The 12557-nt window shown below is 39.8% G+C and overlaps 1 protein-coding gene across 2 annotated transcripts in view; it reads left to right on the forward strand.

Annotated features, from left to right (window-relative positions):
- The window catches only part of mdga1 (MAM domain containing glycosylphosphatidylinositol anchor 1), a 202056-nt gene that overhangs the window by 69719 nt on the left and 119780 nt on the right, over nt 1-12557 (forward strand). For both annotated transcript variants that reach the window (XM_026171878.1, XM_026171887.1), the window contains exon 4: nt 5797-5971. In XM_026171878.1, the coding sequence (XP_026027663.1) occupies nt 5797-5971 (175 nt within the window). The remainder of the gene's footprint in view (nt 1-5796; nt 5972-12557) is intronic.

The following is a 12557-nucleotide window of genomic DNA, read 5'->3' on the forward strand; positions in this document are numbered from 1 at the left end:
GATGTTAAGTGTTTTAACATCTGTATGCTATACAGACAAATGTAAATGACTTTGTTAACACATGCATTTATTTTTATTATTTTCAAGATTATGACTTTTTTGTAAATGCTGATGATTCTTCTGATTCCTGTAATGTTATCACAGCCTTAGTTTCATATTACAGAGGCAAAAAGAGTGATAAAGGCATCCATATTGTATGACAAGGTTAGAGAGAAGGATGATGTGTTCAATGTCAATGAGTCAGTTTTATTGAACTTTTTCTCTGTGATCTGTGCACAGAGGCATGGCTGATGTTCCATACAAACAGAGTCATTTTTTTTGTGTTTTTTAATGGAGTGATACACGGAGAAAACTGGGAACCACTCTAAACAAATATGTTTATTCTATTCAGGGGTAAAAGGAAAGAAAAAGGCCTTAAGCTCATCATCACATAGTAAAGGAGTTAATGGAATAATAAGCAGTAGACCAGATTGGGATGCACATAGGCAAACTCTGTTCTTTAACTTATATTTATTACTTGCCGTTGCTGCTAACTCTTTTAGAAACCCACGTATTCCAATTCTCCTGCAAATAACTCTCCATCCACTTCTGCTCTGCTGTGACAGATAATTAAAAGAGATATTTCTATGCAGTAGATGTTTTGACTTATGCTGCATGTCATCCACACCTTGTCACTTTTAGTTATTCAATAAAGCCATTGTTCATAAACCAGAGCTGAGATAATTACTTCAGTGTTTATCAGTTCAAGCTGCTGCTGTCAACCTGGACTATGCCTTTTTTCATCATAATTTTACTGATATTCTATTTATTTTCACTCTTTCTTTCCCACACTTCCCCTCAGATGTTGCATATTCTGTGCTTGTGCGTGCATTCATGTATGCCTTAGTGCCTGTGTGTGAGTGTGGGTCTGCATCCGTGCCAAGTAGTATTCCCCGATAACAGGATTACCATCTTAAGCCCATTCACGGTAAGTGAGCCAGTTGGACGGATAAAGCACTGTATCGTCAACTCCGCTGGTGCTACGTCAAGAAGAGAGTTAGGAAAATTGTGGAAGGCAAGCCTAGCAGGCTCTCTGTGAGTTACTGAGAGGGAATATAAAGGATTCAACTTCTGTAGCGCCACGGGAAGCAGTTGTATAGAGGTGGGAAAGCCTTGCAAGCTAAGCTTTGCTTACAGTGATGTCAAACATGGAAGGATTTAATTTTCACTTTGCTTTACTGAGCGGTTGTGCATGTCCTTGTTTTAAAGGTAAATCTCTCTATTAAGTGTGCAATTTGACTTATTTGAATCAAAGAAGGCAATGTAGTTAAATTACACTATATTAGTAACTGCAAACGTAATTGACTTTAGGTGTGGAGCACAGCAGATGTCCACAGGAGTGACCTGTCCAATTTGTGAACAACATCCAATTTATTCACCATCTGGTGAAGAAATTTTGTTTGCTTGCGTTTTATTTTCATTATTTGTGGCCTGTGAGCTGAAAGTTGCAGGTTAGCATAGATAGGAATATGGTAGAAACATCTCAACAATCGTTTTTCTAGCTAAATGTCAGTATTAAGGCCTCTGATGTATTGTTGTGTTGTTCTGTCAGTTTCCAGTTTGAACAACAGTGCAATGGTGTCTTACAGGCACTGGACCATATCTGCTAGATCCTGCTGATTCTCTCTGATGTGTCAGTTTGAGGAGTGAAGTGAGAACCTTATGGTACGATGCAGAGAGGGAGGAACATGTTTGTGTCGTGTCGACATGTAAAGTAAAAATGTGAAGGGAAAATGCCAGAATCATAGAGGGACAGAATTAAACAGAGACGGGCTGAGAAAGAAAGGAGGTAATAAGGCAACCACACACATAGAGACACACAGTCGAAAACAAATAGAGAAATTTGACAGTTCTCTTCTCTTCTCCCTGTATCTGTCTCATTTCTTCCTAAGCATGCCATCAATGTTTCAGATCCATATTCATCATGCATAATTAGTGCCTGCTGTCGTTCTCTCTTTTCCTTTTCCAGAATTTCTGATTTCAGGCTGTATCTTTTGCCAGTATAGGTACAGTAAATCCATTAAAATCCAATACAACAGCTCTATAATAAATCCCTCCTTTACTCAAAGCTTATAATGTTTAGTTTTGTTGTCACTGTGAGAAAGAGCCATTTATTCAACTGTCTGGACATTTTGGAAGGATGTTGAACATTAAATGCTCTATATTAAGTGTACTGAGGATTATAAGCTTCAAAAACTGCTTTTTATCAGGGCCCTTGTATTGGATTTCAGTAGTTTTAGCAAGGTGTGTGTTTCTAATCCACTTGGACCTGGCATTGTTCAAATTTCCAACTGTAGTATGGATCACAGCATATTTACTGTGGCTGGTGAAGCTTTGAGCTGCTCAGAAAATGTTAACTTGCTAGTTGGGTCGCAATATGTTTGACACTGACAACCAGGTTTGTTTATTTGAATCAAATAAATACGAAGCGTCCATGATACTTTCCAGAACAACTTATCGAAAACATTGTTGCTGCATTATGCACATGGCTGGAGACGACTGCTGCTGAAGGTACCAAGAGTTCACCTTTAAGGCAAAGTTAAAAGAGTGTTTCACTAAACAATATTAACTCAAAATTATGTTAGACATATCATATGATTAAATGGATAAGTTATCTGTCTTAATGGTTTTAATGGTGTGGAAAGTGTAATGCACTGTTTGGAAATAAATGCTCTAAGATGAAAATACTGTAGACAAATAACACATTGCACTTGGCCACTAATGGAAAATTTACTAGCTTATTTACGTCTGACCAGTATTTTAGTGCATTCTATGACCACATTCAAAGAAGGCCTAATGGCCAACCCGCCCACCTTCCTTACAAACACCAAGTGGCCCCTAAACCTTCACCTGAAATATTCTGAAAAGGTTGTTCTTCTTTCCTTGGCGCTGTTTCTATGCTCCTGTTGAAACATCTGTGCCCTAGACAGCACACAGATCACCACCTGAATACAGAAAAAGTGAACAAAACTGCCGCTTTTCATGTCAGGCTCAATCCAATGGGACACCAAAACTTCCCTTCACATTACACTTCTAACCGAATGTAAGAGCTAATATTATAAGTCTCTGACTCAACAAATGTGTCTTCATCTCCCAGCATGTGCATGGGGGAGTAAGTCTGGGGAAATATGTGTCTTTCATGTGTGTAAATGGAGGTGTATGTAGACACAAAATCTGATGACAAGTGAGTGTTTGGCTTTCCTGTACTTTGTAAAGACATAAAAGAAAGGTATCGAGCAAAGTGACCAGACAGGGATAAGATGAGGCACTAAGAGAGATATCCAGACCAATCTGTCAGGACTGTAGTAGGGGAAAAAAGGCACTGGCTATTGAAGGAAAAAGAAAAGAGAGGGGTGTAGAGGGAGGGTGAAGGAGGTCAGAGAAAGAGAGTGCAGGTGATAGTTTTAAGCTGCTGGTGTCGCAGGCAGATAAAGGCTTTTCTGCCGCCTGGTTTGTCATCTGCATTGCGCACAATATCTCCCTTATTCACAGTATCACCTCCTTCTATTTTGCTTCATCTGCCGCCCTGGTGGAGCAACTCCCAGTGTGATGCACTTTTTCTCTTCCCATCATACAGCTGCCAGCAATACAGCATATATCATTCCCTCTTATTCTTTTTCTTACTCACTCTCGCAGGCTGGAAAAAAAAAAAAACCCCGATATCTCACTTACACATGCAGACCTTATTTTTCTCTCACACATACCTACTATTTCTATCCAAGTAAAACTCCTTCCTTACATATTTTGTCTCTCTTTACCCTGCGATCTCCTTATTTTACATTATTCTTTGCAGGGATATTATGGAAAACTCAAATGTTGCATCCATCCCCACAGACTTTATTCAATATTTTGAGTGCAATACATTATCAAGATTTCATGTTCAGCCTCATTTTTACATGCACAATTTCCCATCATCAAGCATACAACTGCTTTTAACTGAGATGTAGTATGTTTCTCCCTAAGTTTAAATTCTTAGTACATAATCTTGTCATTAAGATTCTAGTAAACTTGAGCCTAATGGTCCTGAACTTAAAACCTATGAATAACTCTAAAATGCTACTTCTACAAAACTTCAGCAAACAAAGTGTTCACAATTTGTAAGATTTTGACTCATCTTTTAATCCTTGCGTATAAAATGATACGCAAATGCACACTTCATGCTCACTTTCACTCTCTCCCTTTGTGTGTCTCAAAAAGGTCCACAAAAGACACCCACACACAAACACGTGCCCTCATCCAAACTAGAGCCACTAAACCGTGGACAGACAGGGTTCGCTTCATTGCTCACCTTGGCCGGTTGATCAATGGCAGTCTGTCTCCTCCAAATCCCTCCCACAAACAGAGCTGAATAAACAGACAGAGAGCATTTACACAGGCACTGATAATCTGCTAATCCATATAACCTGTTTTCTAATCAACACACAGACAGACACACACATATATGTGGGAGTGAATTGGTAACCAGATATGATGTACAGATCCAGGAACACAAGCAGACTAGAGTGCATGAAAACGGTAATGCACACTTCCACATACAAACGTTTGCATGGACACATACAGACAGTCACTCTATATCAGTGACTTTTGCCTATTATCCTCTCTGACCTCCTTAACAGGACATAGTTGATAGTCTTGCTGAGGTTGATAACAGACAGTAGGGTTAATAGGGATTAATGGACTGTATACACATAGTTATGCAGATACATATGCAAGAGCAAGCCATTCCAGTGCTGATGAGTTTTCAGGCTTTTATGCATCTGTGTGTGTGCACGAATGTTTGTGGGTTTGATTATTCAAGTGAAAGTGTCATGTAGCTGTCGGCCGTGCGGTGCTCCCATGGCTTGATAGGATAATTGAAGCGTGGAAAAGCCATATAGAATTTGTCAAAACTCTTAATGGTCTGAGTATCACAGACACCATGAGTACACAGCTTAGTGCTGTTAACTTCCTCTCTATGGAGAAGGCAGATTTTATCTCAGTGAAAGAAAACTATGTATAATGTTAATTTGCTATATATGCAATTAAATGACCTGCACAGTAAATTAAGGAGTTGTCTTTATACAGACTTGGCATTTCTGCAGGTCACTTCCACTTCTAAATAAAGACTGTTTTAAATGATTAATTAGGTAGGATATTCATCCAACTACTCTTTCAGCATGCCCCCCCCCCCCCACACACACACACACACACGCACACAACAAAAACCCCCAACCTTGAATAACTTAATTGCCGCAGAAAATTAGAAAGGACTTTCAGATCACTGTTTTAAAACAAATCATGCTGATAAATGAGTATTTGACCTACCAGACAGATATTTACATTAACTTCATTTACTGACAGTGATGCAGTCTTTTTTCCTTCTGAGGGTCGTACACACTTAAAACTTGCAATGCACTACTACTTCAGTGGGTTGCTAGCATTTAGTGAACATTACAAATTGTCTATCAACAGATAAGAACACTATCTTGTTGTGCTTTGCCAGTGTTTGTTAGTGTCACCACTGCGTGATATTATTTTATTGGTGTTTTTATAAGAAAAAGTCTCTGCTTTATAAGAAAGCAGAGACTTTTTCTGCTTTTTTGTTTATATTTTAGTTTTTCATGTTTTTAAAGAAGTGCATTTTTGAAGAACTTTGCTCTGTTGCCTTCTCAACATCTTTCTGTTACACTTGACTGATTCTGTCCTTTAACATAACTCACTGCCTTCGACAGCACTTTCGTCTTCTTAACATCTCCACCCTTCCCCCACTCTCTTCAGGTACGGTGGACGAAGACAGCAGGCAGTGCGTCAGACAAGTTCCAGGAAACATCCATCTACAATGAGACACTACGCATTGAGGGCATCCAGAGGGTGCAGGGAGGTCGCTACTACTGCAAGGCTGACAACGGGGTGGGGGTGGCTGCCATCAAGTCCATCCGTGTAGATGTGCAGTGTAAGTGGGCAGGGAGAAAAAGAAAAAAAAAATGCTCCTTCCACTTCAAGACCACAGCTGACTTTCACTACAGCTATTCCCACCGTTAGAAAAGATCAAGATGGAGAGAGATGGAAAGATTGCAAGAGGAAAGATGAAAGACTGATTGGATGGATGATGAGATTTCAGGTGGGAATGGCTTCCAAGAGTATCTGATGAATTATAGGTGGGTGGATGAAGTCGGATTAGGGGGAGGGGTGATAGATCAAACAGACCTGTAGCATTGGGATACTATAGATAAGAATGCGCAACACATTATTTCATTGAGATATTAGCCATAGGCTTGGGTTATAGAGGACACATTGGGACAACAGTGGACAGTTTACTCCACCAATAAAGGTAAATAAGGTAGGAAGGGGAAAAGGCGTTTTTTGTCAGATACTCTTGGGGAAATGTGAAGTCTGTGGCACATATCAAGAGTTTAATAACAGTTAGTCCAGGCAGTACGGGCTCCCTAACACAATGTTTCTCAACTAACAAATGTCATGAACTCAAACAGGGTAAGAGAGGAAAAGTAACATCTACAAAATCACATTATTGGCTGCTTAGTCTAAGATGCCCTTAAAGTTTCTTGATATTTTTTAAATATCCTCTAACTTGCCAATGCCAGCCACAAATGCCAACCAGCTTATCATTCAGAGATGACCTCTCCTTTTTAGACCTTCTTTGACCTGTCCTTGCAGACTTCAGTTTTACAATGGGACTTATTAGACTGTATCTTGAAAAAAGGTACTAGGCAAAGGTGCAAAATTCTGCCTCAAAGTCTACTTCAGTTCTGCTTCAAGGCTTAAGCAGGTAACAGACATTTTTGAGAGTGACACTCCAATGTTGAAGTGGTTTAACCTGAAACACTGTACAACATTTTTAAGATCTGTTGCAGTCAAATAAAAATAAATGTATGCTGGAACTGGAGAAAGAAAACAACTGTGAAAGGCCATGTAATGCCAGGACTGCATGCTATTTGTGCATCCACAGTAATTGATAAAATTCACTTAACATGTTTGTTGAGATAAGAGCACGATAACATGATCCAAGGCCACTTAAATGTGACTTCGGTCCATGTTCCATCATCTATTTTTATGAAAAAAAAAATGCTTTTGAAATATTATCTCATGCAGCCAAAGTTAGTATCAGCTTCTGGAAACACTTTGTTGTGCCTCCTTAAATGTTAAGGTTAACAGCACTGCAACATTACCTCACAAAAAATGTTGATATCATTTACTTACTAATACTCAGAAAAAAATATTATTGATGATTTCAGAGATATTTATAAATTTTGTTTTCTAACCCCCCCCATTGCCCAACTTTGACTGTTTAGATGCAGCATTGTGTTGTAGGGGTCCCGTGCTGCTGCCTGTTTCACTGCCCCACTGTCCCAGTGAGTCAAGGGTCAGGTCATGGTGACAGGTTGATTGAAATGCAACTACATACTCAACACATCAATACTGTTATCCACTTTTATTCTTTCCTGGCATCTTAAAATCCTTATCCATTTGTTATGGCTTCTTACTGCATAAATAGTGTCTTTCTTCATTGATTTAATCATTTTGATGGTGGGTTTATAGACTAATAGAAAGAGGCTGATCTTAAGAGAAGACCCTATAATGTAACGCATCCATTACCTGCCTTTCTTTTGCTTAGTTCAGCTCTTTTTTTTCCTTCTTGGTTTGCAGGGCATTATGTCTACCTCCTTCAGTGCAAATTCCCAAATTATTTCACCTGTGCACTCACACAAATACACACATCTACAGACACACACACATACATATTCGCACCATGCTTGTCCCTGTAGAATTTGTCGCTTACCCACAACCCTGGCTCAGCCTCTTAATGGGGCTCTCCCTCCTCCCTCCTTGTTCAGTCCCCCTTTCAGCTGATAGTGTTAGTTCTCCCCAGGCACTAGCTTGGCCCCTGCTGGGGAGCTGGTAATTGCAGGGGGCTTGGGTAGTAAACAGGTTGCATTGTGAGTGTAGTTGTGACAGGAGCTCTGTGAAGCTAACCAGCTCTGACGGCCAATGCTTGTTCAATTCCCCTTCCCCCATGCTGCGTTAGACCCAGCGGCAATCAGCCAAGCTTCCTACACAGGGCAACTTTAGTGCTAGAACGATGTAACAATTAGCCCAGGCTACTGGGGGGAAAAAAGGAAGAGAGATATATGAAAGTCGAGGTGAAGATGGATGGGAGAGAGAGAAAGGGGGTTAGAAAGAGGAAGGAAGGAAGAGGGAAAAGCAGGGACGAAACAAGGAACAGCAACCATCTAGGTTTACTGTTTACGTGATATGAAAAATCCTTAAAGGTCCTGCATGGAGGTCAGTTGGAAAGAGGAAGAACGCCCCCCCCCCAAAGTATATTTTATGTATATAAATGCATGCATGGCTAGCAAATTAAATGACACAGTGTGGTTGGTTCGTATGAAGCTGAGCCATTTTCCATCAGAACTTGGAAGTAGATCATATTCTTCTTAGAACAGATACTAAAAGTTACTGCAGCTTGGCACAGTGTATGATTCACATTAGTTTTATATATACCAATGTATTCAGTGACCCCTTATGCACTTCGGATACAAGACTGGGCTGATATTTCAGGCAGATACGTTTTTCTATCTAATGTAAAAGTGTCTCTTGAGTAACTAAATGAACTGGCACCCACTAAAAATGTTTTTATAATAGATAATTAACTATAGTGCCAATATAGTGCAGAGGGATTGCTATGATCATAGCTATTAAAAGAAAAAGAAATCAAACACATAATCTTAAATGAATTTTAGTTATCACTATGACTGCTGCTTACTTTGCCAGAATCAGCAATACTTCATGTTGCCAAAATTTGGATTTTGTAGCTCTAAACCGCTTACAAGATTGCAGCTGGTGGTAAACACAAGAGACAGGTTCAAATAGGTCATGTCAAAAAATGAATAAGAGACATTGCAAATGTCTCTTATTCTGGGGTTTTAATGTCTGGGGTTTTTTCTAAAGAAATGATGCATAAGAACCAGAAGGGTTTTAGATTTGTAGTCCCAGCAGGAAGAACGAAACTGTGGAAAAAGGAAACACAGTGACACTTCTTATCTTGTTTACCACTGCCTTTGCAGTGTCTGAGAAAGAAAGAGTGCACACAGTGTGAGAACACTGACCTGGATCCTGCCTATTGGGTTTGCAGGTCAGATCATAGTTACCTAAAGAGTACTTGACCTTTCTTGGTAAAAATGAACAGTGGAAAGCTGAGGTAGTGGTAAGTGATTGCAGTCAAATAGATTCTATTATTATGGTGGCCAAATTTCCGCTGAAGTAATGGGGAAGAAAGGAAGGACGAAGAATAACAAAAAGATGGAAAAGAATGAGACAGATGGAAAGAGAAGCCAAAAGACAAATGAAGGCATTAAAAAGGAGGAATGGAATTTGTGAAGGGAAATGAGAGTAGAGAGCCATGTGCATTAGATGCACTTGTGCTTTTCAATTTGGATGGCTCCAAGAGACCGGTTATTGGACTAGAGAAGCGGTCCCCAACCTTTTTTGCGCCACGGACTGGTTTATGCCCGACAATATTTTCACAGACCAGCCTTTAAGGTGTCACGGATAAATACAACAAAATAAAACTAGTACCGGTACCGAAAAAAAAAGATTTATTCATAACACACGTGAAAAGACCCAGGAAAACAGAGTTAACGATAAAAACAATAACAAAATAACGCTGAAAATCGATAAAAACCCTGAAAACCATATATTTCAGACCTGAGCGTCAACTCTCGCGGCCCGGTACCAAACAACTCGCGTACTGGTCCGAGGCCCGGGGGTTGGGGACCACTGGACTAGAGGGTAGAACAGGTTGTTACCTGTACAGGGTGCAAACAAGAGATTTAGCTGTCCCCCTCTCCATCTCTCAGTCATAAAACTGATCTTATCCTCCGTGTCTCAGCTGTTTTGAAACAGCTTTAAGATGTTTTTAAAATGGAGTGACCAAACACTGCTCTTCATATTCACTCTTACCTTTTATTTGTCACATCTTCCTCTTTCTCCTCTTATTCCCCCATCTTTCATGTTCTTACCCTCCTTGTTTTTTCTTCCTCCTGCTTCCTGCACACTTACTGCCTTCCTCCATAAACTGCACCAGTGAATGATGGAACAATGTATGTGTATGTACGTGTGTGTGTGCAAGCACACATCTGCATGCGTGCATGGGTGGATGTGTACATATGCAGTAAATCTGCTGGTGTCTTTCTCCACTCAGCTGTGAGGCTAAACCAAACACAGCAGTCTCTGGTTGTAGGTCATTTACCCAAATGTAGATTTAACGTTAGTTTCATGGAGGCATGCAAGAAGTGCTCACACATGCAAACACAACCCCTTGCTTGTTGCTTATTTATAGGCAGCACATGCACATTTTTTTAATTTACATAAATAAACGTGCACTGATGCATGCAGGAACATGTACGCACTTGCAGGTATAGTGTGAGAGTGAGATGAACAATAATAAAGTGGCCAGAAAGTAAATGGCAAATGGAAACTTATGGAGTGACCGCACATATACAATATTCTAGTTAAAATAAAAGGCTTTTTTCTATCATAATCTCTTTGCAGTTGTGTTAATTGATCCCTTATATAGTTTTTTCCTTTGTCAAATACATGTGAAGCATGGGCTATTCCTTTCTGCTGCCAGTCTTCTCGTTCCCACTTCCACAAGGGGGGCACATTAATCTTTGCAATCTTTACATTAATTAACTGCCACTTAGTTATCCTAATACTCTCCACACAGCAACACACCATCCACCAATAAGCCATTAACGCAAACAACCTCCTTTCCTTCTCAGACCTCCACCACAACTGGGTCACTCAAATCAAACTGCACACCATTGATCTGGCACCCTAACCACCGAGACAGTGGGGCAGTGAGCAGGCGGGGTTTAACTTTGCGTAGCCTCTACTGATGGGATGGACTTGGTTCAGAAACCCAACTGGTGATATGTAGATAGAATCTGTGAAAAGTATTTTTGTTTAGATCAGATCAAAGGATACGTGGACCTATTTCTCTCTTTAGGATACGCCAAGGTAAGTGGAAAACGGCAAGTGTTGAGTTAATCATGATGATCATATAGTGATGTCCGTAATTATGCTGATGATGTTTATGTGGATGGCAATGTGGTTACAGCAGGGATGAGGATCATGATACTGATCCAATGGCAGGGGAATATTGCTTCTCTTTGTTGTTTCTCTTGCTACTGTTAATCCCTTATTGATGTCCAATCACTCACCATCTCCATTAATTCTATTTTAATATATCGCATGCTACTGAGGTAAGTGGAAGTTACTGTACTTCAGAAGTGGCAAAAATACATTTCTACCAGATATCTATCTCTTTGCCCAGCTACCCTCAACTCATCTCATAAATACCTATAGTACAAAAGAATACAAACTTTATTTCAACTTAAATTGTAATTTTACATAACATACTCAGCTTGAACATCTGTCACGTTGAACACAAACAGAGAAAACCAACCATTTATATTGTGAGCTCCAGTAGAGTTTGTGTACAGGCTGTGATCAGCTGAGCTGTGGTACTGCTCTGTAAGTCATTCCTCTTTATGGATTTAAATATTTCAATTTTTCAATACTACATGAACTATTATGGATGGTTTCCTACTCCTAGACAGTAGAAAGCTAGTATAAAGGTGGAATTCAGGGAATCGAATTAACATCGCTGGCTTAAATATAAATTAATGTCTGCCAGTCTTGATTTAACCTAACAAAGCTTCTCTGCGTCCATCCAACATGGTGCATTACTGTACTACTACTTTTACCTGCGTGGTATCTATATGTTGTGTTCATTTTGAATTTAAGCAGAATGTTACAACTAAATCCAAGTGATCAACATTAAACAACCTCTTCAGAATACTTTCCAGAGAAAATGACAAATCCTGTGGCAGACTCAGCAGTTACTGTGTAAGTCAATGGAGTGTGAAACCATGAGTTTCTAAATCCGCATGAGTCCTTTAACAACTTTGGCAGTTATCACTAATAGTTGCCAATAGTTGTGCGTGTCAAGAGATGAATAGATGAACTTCTGAATCTGTATTTTTCACAATGATACCCCCCCCCACACACACACATATTTTCACACATAAGTAGTAGGCTAGGTGGTCAGTTGATCCCTGTTGAAATTCTTCTATCACAATGTTTGCTCTATGGTTCAGGGTGATGAGGTTTGGGCTGAAGAAATAGAAATTGGCAGGAGCCCTGCTGGTGTAGTCAGGGAAAGCATACAGGTATAGTACTTTTTTAATACTGGTTGCATGCACACACTTTTACCAGTCAATAACTGAACTGTGGTCTACACAGAGAGACAGAGTGAAGCAGAAACAGGCAGTTTAAAGGAAACTTTGACCTTTCAGTCAGATTAAAGTTGAAGCCACAGGGTGAATCATGGGCCCACCACACCACTGTCTGAGTCACACAGTGTAGTAAGCTCACACAAACTTTCTTCCTTTGCTCATCATCTCTTTCATATCTCTCGCCATGTGTTCCTCCCTTTCTTACTTTTCCCGTGTCTCTGT

The sequence above is a fragment of the Astatotilapia calliptera genome, chromosome 1, assembly GCF_900246225.1.
Source record: "Astatotilapia calliptera chromosome 1, fAstCal1.2, whole genome shotgun sequence".
In the NCBI taxonomy this organism is placed as follows: Eukaryota; Metazoa; Chordata; class Actinopteri; order Cichliformes; family Cichlidae; genus Astatotilapia; species Astatotilapia calliptera.